Genomic DNA, 17,855 nt, shown 5'->3' on the forward strand with positions numbered 1-17,855 from the left:
GCTGCAGCCCTCGGGGGCGCAGGGGCCTTGAGCAATTTACAGGGCATCCCCCGTCCGATGCCCGTTCCCCCCCTTCGGTGGGCGAGAACAAGGTTGCTTCCCCCCACCTCCCGCCCCTCCCCAGGAGGGCGGGGAAGCAGCGGGGCAGCCCTGGGCATCCCGGCGTACGGGGGCTCCGCCGCGCCGCCACCCCGGACCCAGCGCCGCCGGACGGGGGAACCGGCTCCTCCAGCGCGGCCCACGCAGCCGGGGGCGGCCCGACTGAACGGCGGCACCGCCGCGGGGGTCGCGCAGCCGCGGGCCGGGCCTGGCGGAGCGGGGCGGGGCGGGGCTCCATCGCCACCGCCGCTGCCTTCGCCCGCCTCCCGGCGGGGTCTGCGTGACAGCGCCGGGCACTCCCCGCCGCCGGTTTATGTAACCCGCCGCCCGGACCCGGTTATAAAACGCCGCCGAGGCAGCGGCGTCGCCAGAGCCTCGCCGCTGCTGCCGCCCGGAGCGCCGCGGTAGCCGGGAGGTAACGGCGCGGGCCCGGGGCGGGGTACGGCGCGGCGGAGCCCTCCGGCGGGCAGCGCTCCCGGCGCGGCTGGATCGGGGCGCGGGGCCGCCCCGCTGGCGGGCGGGGGCTTGGGGAGGAAAGCGGGGCTCGGTCGGCCGGGTCGGTGCGCGGCTCCGGCTTAGTATGGGAACCGGTGCGTGGGGGCCTGGGGGGCACTGCTTGTGAGGTGCTGCTGCTGCCTGGCCCTGCCTGTAGCCTCTGCTAAGCTTGTGTCATCTTCCTCTCATCCTTGCACGTACCTGCAGCAGTGCTTTAGCCTGCCAGTGCCAATCAGTAACTCTGCAAAAACCTGTATAAAAGGGTTTATGGTGAAATGAACTACAGAACCTATCCAGAGCAGATGTGAGGTATGCAAGCTGATCAAATGTTCAAAAGTCTAACCAGGTGTTTGCCCCTGGTGTCGCTGTCATCCTGGTGGGTTGGGGTTGGTTTTTTTTCCCCTTCTGATCTGTCGTGCAACCTTCCAGTATTACAAGCCTTCTCTCGCTGATGTAACCAGCGTATCCTTTCTTGCTTCCCATAAGCAAGGCTTTCCCAGGGGTGGCCAGCCTTAGAGTTCGGGATGCGTCCAAGCTGAACAAGCCTTCCTTCTCCCTACAGCTTTTATTTTACTTATACAAGAAAAAAATCTACTGCAACTGCTTGAGCTTTTAAGTGATAGGAAGGGGCAGAGAGGAAAGGGCAATTCCTGTTTCTTTAAATCTGGCTCTTAAAGTTCCCGTTTCTTAAAAGGATGAGCATCTCTCTCTCTCTCCCTCTCCCCCCCCCCTCCCCGAGAAATCCACTACTTCTGCAGTGGTGGGTGTTGTTGGTGTGGCTCGTTATCACCCTCTCAGCCCTGGTGGGAAGAAGGTGATTGGTGGGATACACCTATGTTCCCACAAAACTCAAGTAACCAGCAATGGATGTCTTTGTGGTCTCCTTGCTCCTCCCAGTTAGCCTCAGTTAGAGTGGTGACCACCTCGGCTTTCTGCAACATCACAGTTCATTTTTAGGTTTCCAGCAAACACCTTCATGCCAGCAGCTAGAAGGGCAGTAAATGATCAGACCAACTTGTCTTAGTCTAACCTGTCACATTCCAGTTCTGGAAGGGGCATGTAGTAATTCCTCTCTTCCTTGCTGTGCTTCCCTGGAAAGGGGATGGGAAGGTTTACAGCTGCCGAGGGCACCTGGCTGAAAGGCAGGGAACAAGTAATGCCCAGGCCTTGCACAGGCTGCAGAACTTGAGGACTGCAGGGTTTCCAAGTTCTTCGCATGCAATGTCAAGGCAAGAACTTTAAACTTTTCTTTTTTTTTTTTTTTTTTTTTCTTTTTAAAATGAGTGAAGGGATCCAAACTTGGTCTCCCATCAGTTACAGCAACAGAAAGGGAAGCAGCCTCTTGGCAAAAGAGCTCTGCTGCTGTGACTAATAAGTGAATCAATATTAATGGTTATACCCATCTATTTCCTCCTATGTAGGCTCTGATGGGTGGCCAGGGAGAACAGGTCCTTCCCTTTGCTGTTCACATGTCCTGCCTTTCAGGTGCTCCCACCTTGAGCTACAGAGGCAGCTTATCTGCTTGAACCTGCTTCTAACTTTGTGATTACAAATAGATACCATATTTAATTTTCCTTAATGTACCAGTTTGTGCCATGTTCTTCCTTACTGTGGGATGTCCCAGACCTCTCCCTGTGGGAGGGGGAACTCCTGCCGTTCTTCAGGGTAAACGGTGCCTGCAGACACCTCTCTTCCTATTTGTAGTTGTGAAGTATCTTGATCCTGGTGTGACTGAAACCTGATAAGCAACATGTGTACTTGTAATGACATTGGTGTCTCTGAAACAAACTTAGGCCAGCAAGCAAGGTGCATGTGACTGGCCTTCATTTTCATAAGCGCAACTGTTTTTCTTCCTGTGGTTCTTTGTGCAGATTCATTAATAGGTTTTCTCTGCTGGCTTTGTGTGGGTGTGAGGGGGGGTAAGCACGTTACACCTCAGGGAGGGGAGCTTGAGTCCCTTTAGCTTAAGTGGTAGCAGCTTGCGTTTGTAGTCCCCACCGTGTTGAGCAAGATGGTGACCATCACAGATGGACTTGGGTTTTAGCTCCTCAGATGTTCTTTGAGCTGGCATCGCTTCAAGAACACGCATGTCTCATTCTTAAAGGCTTTATGTGTATTGTTCTAAATCTGTGGGTTTCCGTGCCTTTGGGGACTACTGGATGTCTTCCAGTGTGGATGTCCATCCTTTTGGAAATGTGGCACATGTAAGGACTGGTGTGGTGTGCGTGACACTTGCTTTTCCCAGACGCTTTGTGCGGAAATCTTTGCTCGCGTGTTGCCATCCCTGCTTGGTTTTTTTTTTGCGTTCTTTGTCTCAACAGATGGGAACTGCTGAAAACAACAGTGACCTCAAGAACCTCCATGCAGTGGAGCTTGACCTGTGTAACAAGGACATGACGGCAGACACATTTGATCACAGCGTTATTTCTGTTGGAGAAGAGGAAGGACCAGGCAATTTCCACCGTTCTCTTCCGACACGAGAGTCCCTCCGATCCCCTCGGGGCTCTGTTGTGAGTTTCCATAACATCCAGTACTCCGTTAAGCAGTCCAGTGGATTCCTATGTAAACAGAAAACTGTGGAAAAGAGGATCCTTCATAATGTTTAGTAAGTTCTTGCCTAAATAAAATACTGGAGGGTAGGAATGAATCTGCTGCTGTGAATCAGTGACCTCACTGTCACCTTCCCCATCCAGCTGTGCTGGTAAAGAAACGACTACCCTCCTGCCAGTGTGCAGTTCGTGTGAGCGCGTTCTCATTTGCCTTTAGGCAAAATAGCCAGGATATAGCTGGAGCAGTTTCAGTTCTTGATCTGAGCAAATTAGGACCAAACCTGTGTGAACACTTCTGCCAGAAGAGCTGAGGGTTCCCTTAACTATGGTTCCAGCTGCAGTCGGAGGAAACGAGCAGTTGTTTCTTCTTGTCAAGACCCAGCTCAGCAGGGAAGACACTTAATTTCTTTTGTAGATTGCTTTTTATGCCCAGCTCTGGTTCTGTTCTGACTGGCAGCCTGGGACAAGAAAGAAAAAATGCTTATTGATTTCTGATTTAAGGAGAAGTTTTTAATAGTCTCTAAGTTTTGCTTTCAACAGCATTTTGTTCACACCTTACCTCTACTATGAGCTGCATGTGAGCAGTCCTCCATTTGGAAAGAACTCCTTCCTTCCTCCAGTGGCATTATGAAGCCAGGCTTGAATGCTATCCTGGGGCCAACGGGGAGCGGTAAATCTTCGTGAGTACTTTCTTCTGCTCCTTCAGATGGACAGTCAGCCTGGAAGAGGAGAAGGGAGGGATGCTGGAGCAGGGCGTTTGGTTCAGATCTCCTTTTGGCCTTACTGACAGGAAAGTACTGATGCTGGACACCGTGAAGGTCTCACCCAGCGCCATGGCGCTGACTTGAAAGTTATGAACCAGCTCGTGACCAGTTCCCCGTTGGTTTTAGATTTTAAGACTCATTTTAAATCAGTCACTATCTGCACGGATTCATCCAGAAGAGCAAACCTTGAAAAAGCACCTAACGTAGGACTCTGATTTGCAGAGCCTCCTGGCCTCAGACACTGCAATAACAACGAAACCCGCTCCTGGATGTCCCCAGACACTTCCTGCTAGCGGCAGGAGCGTGACTCACCACCACTCTCCCTTGAACGTAGCCACCTATACCCTGCAAACCACATTTCATAAAACCTCTGGGCAACTTTATACCTACAGTGCACACCTCAGTAGCTGAGGTAGACTTCCAAGGGGTGACAAGCAGTTTATGGCAGAGGCCTGCAGGAAGATGACTCTGGCTGAGGACTGTGGTATTTAAGCTTTGCAAGAAGGAAGCTCATCCGTATCTCTTTCACGGAGGCAATTCTCAGAATTTGGCTCTGGATATCCCCTTTGGGAAAAGATGACACCAGCAAGGAAGACCTATCAGCAAGCGCAAGGAATCACAAAAGAGACGTGGTGGGGACACTGACAGGCCCAGAAACCAGACAACCCAGTACTTGCTGTCGGGTAGCCTTGCCTGAAAGCGTTTGTTAAAAATTTGGAAGAGTACCCACTGCTTTCGAGTGCCCTGGCATAGAACAGTCCCAGCCTTCATCCAGAGCCCTTGAACCTCAGCAGCTTACGTTGACTTCTCTTGGAGCTGCGTGCCAGGTCTCTACAAACAGCCACAACTCTCTAAGGATAATCCCGTGCTGCCTTGCCTCTTGCCCATATGCAGCAGCTGTAATTTATCTAAGGAGCAGACATTTTCTGTGGGAAAGGAGCTGATTCTCAGTCTGTGCATACATGGCACCCAGGCTCACAGAAATCCAAACTCTACTTGGGGACGATTGGCTCCATCAGCCATACCACTAAGAGTTGTTGTGACAGTGACAGGACATGGACAAGAAGATTGAAAAGCTGGGTGGAAAACAGAAGAATGCAGCACCCTAATGATTCAGAAGGTTCATCCCCACAAACGGTACAATGATCACTGCATAGCCAGGGAATCGGCATCTCACAGGGAAGCAGAAAAGCTCCTCCAAGATCATCCAATACAACTGGTTTCAGAGGGACAGGAACATCAAGGGGACGGTGGCCTGGATGAAGAGGGTATAAGCAGGGGATTGCTCCGTATAATAAAATATAGAAGGTAGAGCAGCTACCAGGCACCACAGCTGCCTGTAGTATCACAGCAGAGAACATCTGGGGCCATGTTAATCTTGTATCTTATGTACCACAGCCTAAGGAAGGAATGATCTGAAAAACAAAGAAAGAAACAAGCAAAAACCCCAGCAGCTCCAGAACTACCACTGGGAGAGCTGCTCTGCCATAAACCCATGGTGTATTGCCGGGAGCAACCTAAGTTTCTGCTGCTCTATCCTTGTGTGCAAAATGGGAAGCGTAGTCCTCTCCTTGATACCAGGGCGTGCTGGGAAAATAACAGCAAGTCAGTGAGATGACAGCCACAGATGCCTTGTATGTGCTAAAGAAAAGTATGACCTGAGAAAAGGGCAATGCAGGAAGGAGCAAGGAGCCTTGCTGGGAAGCCAGATCTGTGGAGGATCAGAGTATCCCAGCTCCAGCCAGCACTGGAGGAGAATGGACTACAGGGGAAAGCTCTGACTTGGCTGCAGGGTGCAGGGAAGGGTGCTCCTTTCCCAGCACAAGTGCCAGGGATGCAGGACAGGGAGCTCTGTGGAGCTACTCCAGCTTTGGTAAGGCAGGATGGATCTGCAGCCAGTCCAGAACAGTGCAGTCCCCCCAAACTTTGTGTCCTTCTCCCATTCCCTGAGCAGCTGTCATTCCAGAAGCCACCAAGGAATCTCATAGTGCCTCACAGTGGCAGGAGAGCAACTGGCACTTCACCTCAGAGTCGACTGAGGGAGGGGAGCAGGAGGGACTGGCATCAGGTAAAAAGCCAGGCAGATTCCCAGGAGGTGCCATGGGATGCCATACAGACCTCCCGAACAGGCACGCGGTTGCAGAGACACTGCCTCAGAGACCATTTTGCGGTAAGGTGGGGCTTAGCAGAATGCAAAGCAGCATTAACCTTCTAGATCAAGATGCTCGAGCCCACTTAAGTGTCTCAGCGGAGCTCAAGGGAGAAGGGTTGGATGGATTTGGAAATCACGGTGCATCTCAACAGCTTGACATGAAACCAGTAAACTCGACTCACCTTTTCCCTCCTCCTTGCCCCAATGCCCTGAGAACATCTGGCTGGGCTTGGAGGACCCAGGCTGTCAGCTGAGAGAGAGAGAGAGAGAGAAGCCAGCAGCTTCCTAGCCTGGCCTCCAGCTGGGAGCCCAGGGATGGGACACACAGAGCAGGACCGAGAGCCCTGAAACGCTCCTCCAAGGTCATGCTGAGGCTGCACGTTCTGCCCAGTGCTGCCACCCCAGCTAAAAGCACAGCCTGTCAGGTTTTCACAAGGGAAAGGCCCAGCAAAGTCTTCTTTCATAATGCCCCCCACACCCCAAAAGGCCGTGCTGGCTGCACAGGGAAGGTGTCGGCGCCTCTGCTTTTGCAGATGCTGTAGCCAGCCTCTGACCGAGTCCTGTAGCCTCCAGTGATGCTCCTCCCCCCGGCCTCTGCCTGTGAGATGGTCCAGGAGGTTTTAAAAGAGTCAGCCTGGCTGTCCAGGGAGCCATCTCCTTCCCGGTCCAGCTGTGATGCTCACTGCTTGCAGCCATCGGGAGGACGGACTTTGAGAGCATGACAGACCAGGTGACTAGCTCCAGGGCCTGTCCACAGCTGGGCTGGCCAGGACCCTGCTCCCCGCTGAGCTCTTTGCAGGACCACCGCTGAAACCAAAAGCCATGCCAGCAGGTCTCAAACTAGACTGTGGCTTTTTGTTTCAGGATGCTGTTTTACAGGAAGGCAGGGGCTGGATGCAATCTCTCGACCTCCCCACTGGGAGCCGTTTGGCTTCTTGACTCTTCCAGGGGTCCACACAAAGGCTCGTGGAAAGCAAGGCTCCCCTGCAGCGTGGGCCCTGCGCCCAGCTGCCTTTCAAGCAGTCAAAGGAGAAGTTTGGTTCCTACCCAGGACAAGGTCTCTGAGAAAGGGGAGCTTCGCCTAGCTACCTTCTGCTGGGATGTGCTTTCCACTGGAATTTGCTGCCTGGAGAGCTGCTTATTTATTTCTTGAAAGTTGTCAGGCTTAGTTCCGGGAGGATGGGGGCTAATCTGTGCTTTCGTAAGAATAATAAAAGACCTGAGCTTCCAACTTAACTCTTGACTTTTATCTTCAGCACAACCGGATTTTGCCTCTTTTCCCTCACACCCGTGGAGGCTCTGCGTGATTTACCCTCCCTTGGTAAGAACAGGAATGGCTCTTGTCTCTGGGCAGCAGCCTCGTGCCGAACGATGCCCTGTACCTTGCCTCCCCAGCCGCCCCTTAAAGTGCTCTTGCTAGCATCTTTCTCCCTAACTTTCTGGGACTGTCAGTACTCCATCAAACATTTTCTATGCTTCACCCTAGAAGTGGCCGTGCATTCGGGTGCGGGCTACTTCCAAGCCTGATGCCTGTGAATCAAGTTTGCTCTCTAAGCAGCCAAGCAGTCCCCTGCCAAATCGTTCCCTCTCATGCATGACCTTACAAGAGACACTAGCAAGCCCTCCCACAGCTTGCTGCAAAGCTGGCTGAGTAGCTGCTTCTAACAGAAGGCTTCTACTTCCTTCTTTCTCCTCCCCGAGTGTGTGGGCCTGGAGGAAAACAAAAATACCACCTCGACCCATAAGGGGCTTGCAGATGCCAAGAAACAAATGGAGGAAGGTGCTTACCCCATGCCAGCGTCTGGATCTTTGCAGAAGGTATCAGCATCAACCCGAATACGGCCCCTAGATGCAGCAGGCTCATGAGGATGATATTCCTCCAGACGTATCGCATGGGGGGCTTGGGGCCCTCTTTCTCCCGGTAGGTCTCATCAAAGATATCGTCTATCATGCCCCGGTCTCCTGCCAGCTCCTCGTGATTGAGGAAGTCCTTCTCCGTGACGGCATCTCCATTCCTGGTCACCCGGGAGGTGACGGTGCCGACGGTGGTGCTGGAAGCGGAGGAGAACTCCTTCGAGAGGTGGCAACGGAGATTTTCAAGAAAGGAAAAAGGGAAAACAAAACAAGAAGTTGGTGGTTACCAATGCAGGGAATAGAAACACGAACAGCTAGGCCGGCAGTACCAAAACTCGTAGCCTGCAGTTTCCCTGGCAGGCTCCGTTCTTTCAGCTGAGCCCCTGGCACCAAGAAGAGCCCGCTCTGGCCCCATGGAGTCATGGCCTGAGAGGGAGGGGGCCTGATCTCTCTGAGGAGAGGAGGGGAATGATGGACAGCGTGCAGAAAGTAAAGCAAAAGACTTGAAAGCCAGTCTTTTTTCCACCAGTGGCTTTGGTGAAATCCTTTGCAGGCTGCAAGGATTTTTGTTTTCCTTCAGTTTTATTAGTGGGCGTTTTTAGGTGGGCTTGTGGTCTGGGCTTGCGCATAAGCAGACAACAATAAAGGAAATCTTGTGAATGAACAAAGAGGTGGGAGAGGAATATGGTCTGAAACACGGTTTTATTATAAATCATTGGGCTGCTCCAGATATCCTGCCTCTCTGTGTCCGCCCAATCCCTAGGTCAGCAATGTCAGCAAGAGCCACAGGGAGATTCCTCTGGGGTGCCTTCTCATCTCCCCTTGCCTCACCTTCCAGGCTGGGACGTGGCAGCCCCGACATGCTCGGAGATAGTGGACGGAAGCAGTCGAGCAGTGTGCTTCCAGTTAAACGTCCTATCCCATAGCTGCTGCTAAGCCTCTTATCCCTCTCCCGCTTTCCACCCACAGGCAAACTGAGGCACGGGAAGACAATCCTCTGAGCCGAGGCCACCAGCGTGCAGAGAGGAAGTTTTAAGCAGCAGGTTGGCTCAGCCTGGCTCCCGGCGCCCTCCTGTAACTGCGACACCACATTCCCTCTGCACACGCTTGTTTGCCCCGGCTGAGTGACAGACAGCCTGCCCGATCAGGCATGCATGACGAAAGGAGCAGGCAGGACTGACCCTAATGAGACCGCTCACTGAACCCTGAATCACCGATTTCCATCTCCATCTCTTTGGCAGGCTCGAGCCCAAAGCGCCCAACGGGGCTCGACCCCGGGGGTGCCAAGCACGTGGGACGCCAGCGGCGGGAGGGCACGCCGCCCCCATCCCCTCGCCTCCTGGGAACCTGCCCGAAGGACTCGTCCCTCTGCTAGCCGCACCGCCGCCTCCACGTGCGAAGGGGCAATAAAGGTCAGCCAGCAGGAACGGGAGAGCCGGGACCGCGGGAGGGAGCACGGCCAAGCTGGGAAACCTCCTTTCCCCATAGAAATCTCTCCTGAATTAGCAGCAGCTTCCCACCCAGGCACCCAGATTCATAACAGACCACCGTCCCGCCATGGCCTAGTTTCCCGGGGGAGGCATTAAAATCAGGCCAGGCGGCTTACGTGGCCACCCCAACTCCTCCCTTTCCCAAGGGTAGAAACTAGAGGGTTACAGACATACCTTCCTACGGGGAGGAGCTGGCAAAGCTGACAGATTCCCCACATTTGGGAAGTAAAATGATCTCTACAGGGGGAGCCCTCTAAGTTTTTCCTTCTGGAATCAGAGGTTAGGAAGGAAAAAACCTGGACACGAAGCAGCCTGCTGCTTTCACAGAACCCAGGCAGCTGCTGCTGAGCTCGGGAGCGGCTCCACTGCATCCCAGCTATAGGCTGTCTCTGCCTGCTTGCCTAATTAATGTTTAGAGGCTGTGATACTCTGAGCTGCTGGAGAATTTAGAGGCAATACCCCCCCTCCAAAAAAAAAAAACCAACCAGCCATGAGAAACATCTTCTCATCCAGAGATTAGGCAAGGAAAAATCCTGCCCGTTCCAAAGCGTCAGATATTCTCATCTGGCATTTTGGCAGGAAGGCACCATTTTCTTCCTTGGCTGGAAGACAATCTACCAAAAAGACCTAAGACTTGTCTATGCAGGAAAAATTCCCAACAGAGATCTGGTGGTATAATTAGACGGGCAACGCTCCCCATATGGACATGCTGCTTCCAGAGTAAGAGTGTGGGCTTGGAGTTGCAGTTTTCCTCCTCTGCGATAGCTTATGTCACTGTCAAAGTTACACAGGGGCAGAGGAGGAGGAGGAGGAGGAGGAGGGAGAGGGCAAAGGAAGTAGCAGAGAGGAAAAAACCCTCTTCTTCCAGAGTCATAGGAGCCACATGAGGAATTTTACCAGCAGACCTATGCTGCTGGAATTACACTGATATAATGGAACCGGTCATTTCTCACATGTAAACTAACCTGAAATCAAAAGGGCTATAAAGCAGCTGTAAAACACAGCTCCACCATTACAGACTTGGCAGGGGGAGCCTGGGGGGAAGAGGGAGGGCGAGTGGGCAGCTATTTAGCTGGAGACCGGGGAAATGAGGAGGAAAGAAAGCGGATTTTTATCCCCTTATGGTCCTAGTGGCTCCTGCGGCTCTCCCTGAGGAAAATGGGATGGGGACTGATCTGGGGTCTAGAGCTGAGAGGGGGAGGAGGCCAACTAAATCATTTTCATCAGCTCTCCCTCATTTCTGAATGACTTTGCAGCTCTCATCTGCAGAACAGATGTGCTCCCCCATCTCCACCCCCCCACCCCCCACCAGCATTGAACACGCCATAGGTGATCCTGGCACCCAGCCAGCTTATACAACCAACTGCAGCTCAAAGGCTCCGGTGCTGGGTTCAGCCTAGGGGCCCCAGGGCACTCCATCTCGGGTCCACTATATTTGAATATGCCCAGCGTGACCCAGGGACAGGATTCTTTCCAGCCTCCAGGATATGCCCCAAAATACGTGCCAACACCATGAAACGTGGTCTGAGCACGCTGCCCTTGGCATCCGTTTCGGGTGCGGAGAGGAGGAAAGTGCTTTCCATCACAGCATCCCTGGAAGGTCACGGCACCTGCACAAAAGGGCCGGGGGAGATCCTGCGTGCTGGCCACAGCCCAGAGAGCAGGGCTGTGATTTACCTCCACTCCTCTGCATAGGCAGGAGGGGGAAGGATGAGAAGGCGGGAGCGGGAATACCAGAATCAAGCCCCTGCCTCCCCTCAGGCAAAGGGTGGCTGCCAGGAGGGGCAAAAATAAAAAAATCAAATCTGTAAAGATCCAGCAACTCTACCTGTCTTCCTGGTGCCGGGTTGTTACCAAAAATGGGCAGTCTCCCCATTGCACATTTGCTTGGCTCAGGCAATGCGGACACAGTCATTCATTTCATCTGGGCAGCTGGCCGCTTTCACCTTGCGTCTGTCCTAGAGACGCTCCCTGCTGCAACATTTGCCTTAAAAATGCGGCAAGTGAAAGCCCTTTACTTATTTAAAAAAAAAATAAGAGAAGAGGAAGAGAAGGGAAAAAAAAAAAAAATCACAGCCTGAGCATTACTAAAACCCCCACGACCTCTTGGCACAAAAGACCTTCCTGAACAGCCCTCACCAGCACGCTCAGGCGGATGTTTTTAAGATAAACCTGTGTTTTATGCTCGGTCTATCCGAGGGCAGAGACTCCGCGGGGAGATAATCCCAGCGGCGGCGATCCCCGCTTCATTCACGGTCTTCCCGCGAGGCTTGGGTGATGTCTCAAGTGAGCACCGAATGACTTCGCCTCACGGCTGAGAAGCGGCACAGAGAGGACACGCGCGCACACATACGTGTGCATACGTGGATGTGTGCGTGCACGGACACGCGTGGATGCCCAGACCTTCTTCCCCGAGACAGCAGCAGCGCACCACTGCCGGAGCTGCGGAGGTGAAGGGGCGAGGGCAAGACAGAGCATCCGCACCCCCGGGCCCACCGGCTGCCCCCCGCTTACCTCCTCCTGCAGCAAGTGCGCAGGCATGGGGCCGCCCTGTCTCTGCTCCTCGGCGGCGGTACGCGGGCGCGCAGGTCCCCGGCGGCGGTGGCGGGAGGAGGCTGGCTCTTGTCGGCCCCTCGCCCGGCGAGCTGTGCGGCTCAGGGAGGCGGGCGCGGAGGTATTTAAGCGGGGCTGCTGGCTTGGCGGCTGGCGGGGCCGGGCTCTCTGCGCCCCGGCCTCCCGGTGACCCCCTGCCCGCGGTTGGGATGCGCGGGGTCAGCGCGGCGAGTCGCGGCGGGGGCCCGGCTCTCGGCGTGCCCGGGAGGGGAGGGGAGGCGAGGCGGGGAGGGGAGGCGGGGCGGGGGGCGGGAGAAAGGAAGGAAGGAGGGATGGATGGATGCTGAGGAAGAGGAGGATGGCGAGGGCCAGGCTCTCTCATGATGCCTGCCTGCCTTTTTTTTTTCTTTTTTTTTTTTTCTTTCCTCGGTTTTTTTTTTCCCCCTCCCCCTCGCGAGCCGATTGGCTGCAGGAAATTTGGTGCCACCTCGGCCTGCCCTCACCATTGGCTGCCCGCAATCTGCTGTTCGCTCCTCGCGGCGCGCACCCTGCGCGCCCGGTTCCGCGCCCGCCGTGGGGAGCGCAGCGCGGCCTGCGCGGGGGGTGCTGCCGGCCCTCCGCATGTCCCCCTTCTCCGCCGCGGGGGCTGCCCCTGATGAAGGAGGAGGCGCCCGAGGGGTGATGGAGCCCCAACCCCTTCCCCAGCTGGCTGCGGAGTGCGGCGGGGCAAGAAGGGGCTTCAGCGTAAAACATCTGCTCCGTACAGGGGATCTGTATGGGGAGCATTATATATGTATGTAGATATAAATCATACCTCTCTGCAAAGAAAAGCACACCCACAACTGTATATCCGGATAGGCATGTATATCTGTGTGCGGTTTATCTCGGGAAGCAACAACAGTCTGGAAAACGTTGGCTGTTGATGTTTTAAAATGAATCCTGGCCATTTCCCACCAGAACACAGTTCCTTTGGGGCAGAGAGCAGAAGGAAAAAGCAGCGGCTCAGTTTGCTATCAGCTATTTTCCATAACAACCTTCTCGCCAGCCAGTAATGCCAGCAACAGGAAAATCCAAGCTCTGTCCCAAGGAGATGTCCACCATTAAAAGTGAAAAAGAGAGCCCTTAGAAATAAAACCTCGCTGGTGGCAGAGCCTGGAGGCAGATCTCCTAACCCCACCGTGTGGTCACCGTGCCAGGCACCCTCAGCTGTTTGGCAGCAAGGCTTGGGGTGCCCTAGTGCCATCCCCCTGGCCAGGACCTGTTTCAGCTCCTTCCCTGTCTCATGGTGTGCCCCGTGTTCAATCTCTGCCCCCCCCCCCCCCCCCCGGCCCCCCGGCCCTGCTGACACATGAGTCATTCTGGGAGTGGAACAGGGATGTCAAAAGCCGTTTTGAAGTGTGTCCACATCCCCCTGACACATCTGCTGTCCAGGCAGCTATCCTGCAGCGATGGAGCTGACCACACGAGGTGCAGAGGGACAACCGAGAGACATCTTGATCTTGTAGAGTCTGTCCCTGGGCTCAGACATAGCGGGGCTGAATCGGTGGCAGCTGGCAAAAGTGAGCTGCATTGTAGTTATTGGGAGGGAAAAGCGACAATGCAAAACAACACTAGCCCAGTTGTCCTCTGGATTTAGAGGTGTCCAGCAAAGGGGGATAAAGACGTCTTTCCTTTTTCATCTCGCTGCCATGGATGAAGAGGTCTGAGAGAAGTCTGTGTTTTAGTTTTACATTAGGAACTTGAGTCTTGGCTACTTTCTGAGACCCAGTATTAAAACAGAGAGCCCACATCAGAAGATGTTCCTAGACGGTGAAAGCTGACATGAGTCAGAGTCGGACTTTTAATACTCCGTGTTAAATGCTTGGTTAACAACACCGAGGGTTACTGAACACTGAGGAGAAAGGATGTTTTAATTAAAGATTCTACCTACTTTCTATGTGAGTGTTGGAAGAACTGTAAACTGTGATAAAAACTGCCCTAAGCAAATCAGACTCCTGCTATTTCCAAAAGAAAACCAGAAAGGAAATAAACAAGAAAAAAAAAAAAAAGCAATACTTGTTGATTTAAAAAAATAATCTGCAGTTTATGCCACATGGGGAAAATAATCTCAGTGCTGCGAATGAGGGGGAGAACTGGAAACGATACTGGTGGGTGAAAATGAGGCTTCTGGGGATTCAAGGTTTGCAGATTTGCAGATACTCAGACCCACCAGAGCCCCTTCCTTTCCCACCTGTTTCTTTCCTCAGACGTGAAGCATGGCAAAGAGGGAACTTACAGGGCAGCTAGACTTTTCATCCTCTAAAATTAACACCAGGTCTGGCTGCCAAACACTTAAGAGAACCAAAATTAAAAAGTTACTTTCCCAAAGTTAAAAATAACCTGGGATCCAGAGAGCAGGGAGACATATCCATTCCGAGCTGATGTCTGAATCCCCGATGTTTCTTCTCCTTCTGGAGAGGTTTCCAATGGACTCCTGGTGGGGGAAGCAGGCATACCCTGATAGGGAGAAACTGGTGGGACTGCCCTGCGAATGCATAGGTGCTGCCAGTATGAGGAGCAGGAGGGACAGAGGGGGAACTCGCTGGACCCTCATCCCACCCTTCCCTACTCTACACTTAGCAGCGGCACACGAGGGAAAACCCCACAGATGGGGCGTGCCTCTCCCTGTCTGCCACCCCCAACTTTGCCTACATCCATACCACAGTGAATGCTCTCTTTCGTCTTGTGCGCTGGGAGTAGAGCAGAGAGCTGTCTTTGTATTCCTCCAGAGGCCAGCCCTGTTTTCCCTCCTCTCCCTCTTTGCTTATCCTGGTGAAGAGCTCTGTCTTGTGAGCAGCATTTTTTTAATCTATAAAGCAGGGGTGGTACTTGTGTCCTTTGTCCAAGTCCATTCACAACTGAAAATCGTTCAGGATTCCCACCTGAGCAGAGTGCCTCCCCACCGTGACGTGTGACGTGTGACGGGCTGCAGCAGTGTGCGTGGCTGGCCAAGGAAAGGGCATTCGGAGCCCTGAAGGAGAGAAGTGCTACAAGCTGCTACGTTCCTGGACGGGAACACATTCACGCATTCACACAGCAGGCGTTCGGTGTGTTCTGGAAGGTATGTGTTTTGCTTCACCCGAGCTGTGTTTGAGGGGGTCATGTTTGCAGAGAATTCAGGCATAAACTTCGAGAAGAACCCACGTGGGCACAGAAATTACTTCAACCTTCTCTAGTTGATAAGGTCGGGCCGTTTTATCCCTGAGTCCAGAAGAAGGTAAGGTAAGGACAAAGTAGCGGAGTCGTATGGCTTTTTGGTATAGAGTTACGTGATGTTATCACAGCTGTTCTTAGCCTCCTAGTTTTACCTAGATGAGGATGGTTGCAGAGGTTTTGGGAAGCAGGGCTAAGAGCACCCACTTTCAGTCTGAGGATTGCTGGAACGGCGTTGGGATCCATACCCGCAGTGTGGATCTCCGTGTTTCCCTGCTGCTATATGTGATGGAAGACAGATGAAGCTTCCTACTTCTGCAGACTGTACGGGACAAGGAGGAGGGGAAAATGTGTTGGAGGTCGCACTGCTTAGACTTCCAATAAGGTCTGGGCAAATGGGATGCACAGACTGCAATAAATAAGATGCAATTCACTCGACAAATACAAAGTTCTAGCTTGACGAGAAGAGTCACCTCTCCACACCTACACTGGGAGAGTAACTTGGTGAGATAGCAGTTCTGCAGATAAGGGTTTGGGGGCAACAGTGAAGCACGTGCTCATAACATCCTGCTACTGCAAGCAGAGCAAACTGTAGATGTAGAAAGAGTGGCATAGGAAAGGCACGTGGAGTATCCGTCTGGCTCTGCTTGGCACTGGGGACGCCTTAGCTCTGAGGTTTTGCTTTGTTGGTCCATTGTGCCATTCTGCTTTTTAAGTAGTCTGCTGGCTCTGTATTGCGCCTTGGGAATAACAACTCTGCAAGAGGAATTGTGCGTAAAGATTAGCAACCCTAAAACTTGGAAGAGCCTCCCTGAACAGAAGAAATAACACGGGCAGAACCCAGGCAAACTTCCCCTGTCCTGCATGCACAAAAGCTTTGGTTGCATGTGTGACACCAGGCTGTGCAGCTCTGGGGGATGGATGCCTGTCAGGATGGCACCTCTCAAACCACTAGCAAGGGACTGCAATGTCACGCACCACACCCCCTGCCCCGAGGATGTCCCCACCTGGTCACAACTTCAGAAAAACACTGAGAGCACCCCAGGATCCCAGCTAACGTGCCTGAATGCTGGGACAGAATAATCTGGAAAGCGCTGGCACACAGATAAGGGCTAGCTGGTGTGCAAACACACAATGTTGCCAGTGACTGGTAGGGCCCTGACTCCTCCTTCACCTCCTCTTTCTCAATCAGTCAAGTTTATCCTTCAAGACCTGGCTCAGCCAGGTGATGGGCTCATCCCTGAATATCAAGCACGTGCGGCATCTAATCCCAAAACTGATGCCAGCCTCTGGCTTTTCAGATGGTCACCTGAGCCCTGCCTAGCTTGTTTTCCCATCTGTAAAAGGGGACCTTCATGGATTATTTGGAATTACGTGCTCAGGAGTGCGTAGAGGAAGACAAGAGCTGTGCGGCACAGGACTCTGCAGGTTGAGTTGATATCGTTGAACTGAGGGCAATGGTCTTCATCTAAACAATGATTTGGTTACAGAAAACCAATGGACAGAGGTGGGAAGGTAGGGAATCATTTGCAGCTCCTGAGGAATCTGCCCCTCCGCTCTGTAGCCAGGACTTGGCCAGCACCGGCTCCCCCCAAAATCAGTGGAGTGAGCTCAGGACATGGTGGGGTAGGACTAGGGCTGCTCTTTGGTGCCTGGGGGGGGTCCCTGCCTTTGTTTGCAAAGATGCTAGGACTCCTTGTTGTGCATTGCCTCCCTGGGGCTCACAGCTGGATCTCAGGAGGTGCCAGGCCCTCAGGTGCAGGGACCCAGCTCTTCCCCTGGTGCTGCTGGTTCTATTATGGCCAGTTCTTTCCCCCTTGGGGACGGGGTCTCTCCTCTTCAGCACATGGGTGCTAGTGTGAGTCTCAGCCAAAATGTCAGTGGTTGACACCTGTGCAAAGGGCAGAGGGATACTCCTGCAGCAAGTGTCAGAGATGATTGGGGTTTTGCTCTGGAGGTCCCCGATCTCAGTGTGTCTCATCCCTTAAGTTTGCTCCAGGCATGACAGGAACAGGCAGAGTGAGTTCCCCTGGACAAGAATGAGTTACATGACAGTTAACCAGTGCTGAGGGTGTAAGTTTGAACTGCCAATCCACTTTTATCTCCCCCCTCTCCCCCCCAGCCCCACCCCTATGGCCTTTCCCTCAATTATCTGCATGGGCTATCTGCATTGTCTGCCCCTGCCAGAAGGCCCTGAGAGGTGGGAGGGTTCCCAAGGCCTCTCACCCAGCCCCTCTCAACATGCAGTGATTAAACTGCAAAGAGCCTGGCAACTTTCAGCAAGTAGCTGCTGGTGGGGACTGTATGTCCTCCAGGGCCTCCATGGCATGTGTCTGTCCCTCATGCTGCAGGGTGTGGATGACATGCAGGGAGCAGCAACCAGCCAGAAAAAGCTTTCCCAGGTGGAATAAATTGCACTCCCTTCATCCCAAACACCTGCACTGGTCCTCAGGCAGGGCTGATAGCTGAGTGCTGTGCTGGGCTCTTGAAGAAGCCTGGCTGCTTCTCACCTAGTTAGCAGCTGTCTCTGTAGCTCTGTCCTGGCAGTGACAGGATGGGTCTTGCTGGGGCTGTGCTGGCTCTGCTGGCATTGTCTTTGTTAACCAGGGTGACGGAGTAGGCAGTAATGGACTGTGTTTCATCGAATCCTAGAATGGTTTTGGCTTGGAAGGGGCCTTAAGGATCATCTAGTTCCAACCCCCCTGCT

The 17,855-nt window shown here is 53.4% G+C and overlaps 1 protein-coding gene across 2 annotated transcripts; it reads right to left on the reverse strand.

Moving 5' to 3' along the window:
* Positions 1 to 3,729: 3,729 nt before the first annotated feature.
* On the reverse strand, positions 3,730 to 12,228 carry LOC129200549 (stearoyl-CoA desaturase-like). Of its 2 annotated transcripts, XM_054811872.1 has the most exons (3): positions 11,918 to 12,228; positions 7,848 to 8,130; positions 3,730 to 3,862 (listed from the first exon to the last, which is right to left on the reverse strand). In XM_054811872.1, exons 1-3 carry the CDS (start codon positions 11,942 to 11,944, stop codon positions 3,858 to 3,860), a joined length of 315 nt encoding a protein of 104 aa, XP_054667847.1. In that variant the 5' UTR covers positions 11,945 to 12,228; the 3' UTR covers positions 3,730 to 3,857. The 2 variants fall into 2 exon arrangements, with proteins under 2 accessions (XP_054667847.1, XP_054667846.1); XM_054811871.1 differs by lacking the exon at positions 3,730 to 3,862 and having other exon boundaries at positions 7,478 to 8,130.
* Between the last annotated feature and the right edge of the window lie 5,627 nt (positions 12,229 to 17,855).

Source organism: Grus americana, unplaced genomic scaffold, assembly GCF_028858705.1.
Source record: "Grus americana isolate bGruAme1 unplaced genomic scaffold, bGruAme1.mat scaffold_284, whole genome shotgun sequence".
NCBI classification, from domain to species: Eukaryota; Metazoa; Chordata; class Aves; order Gruiformes; family Gruidae; genus Grus; species Grus americana.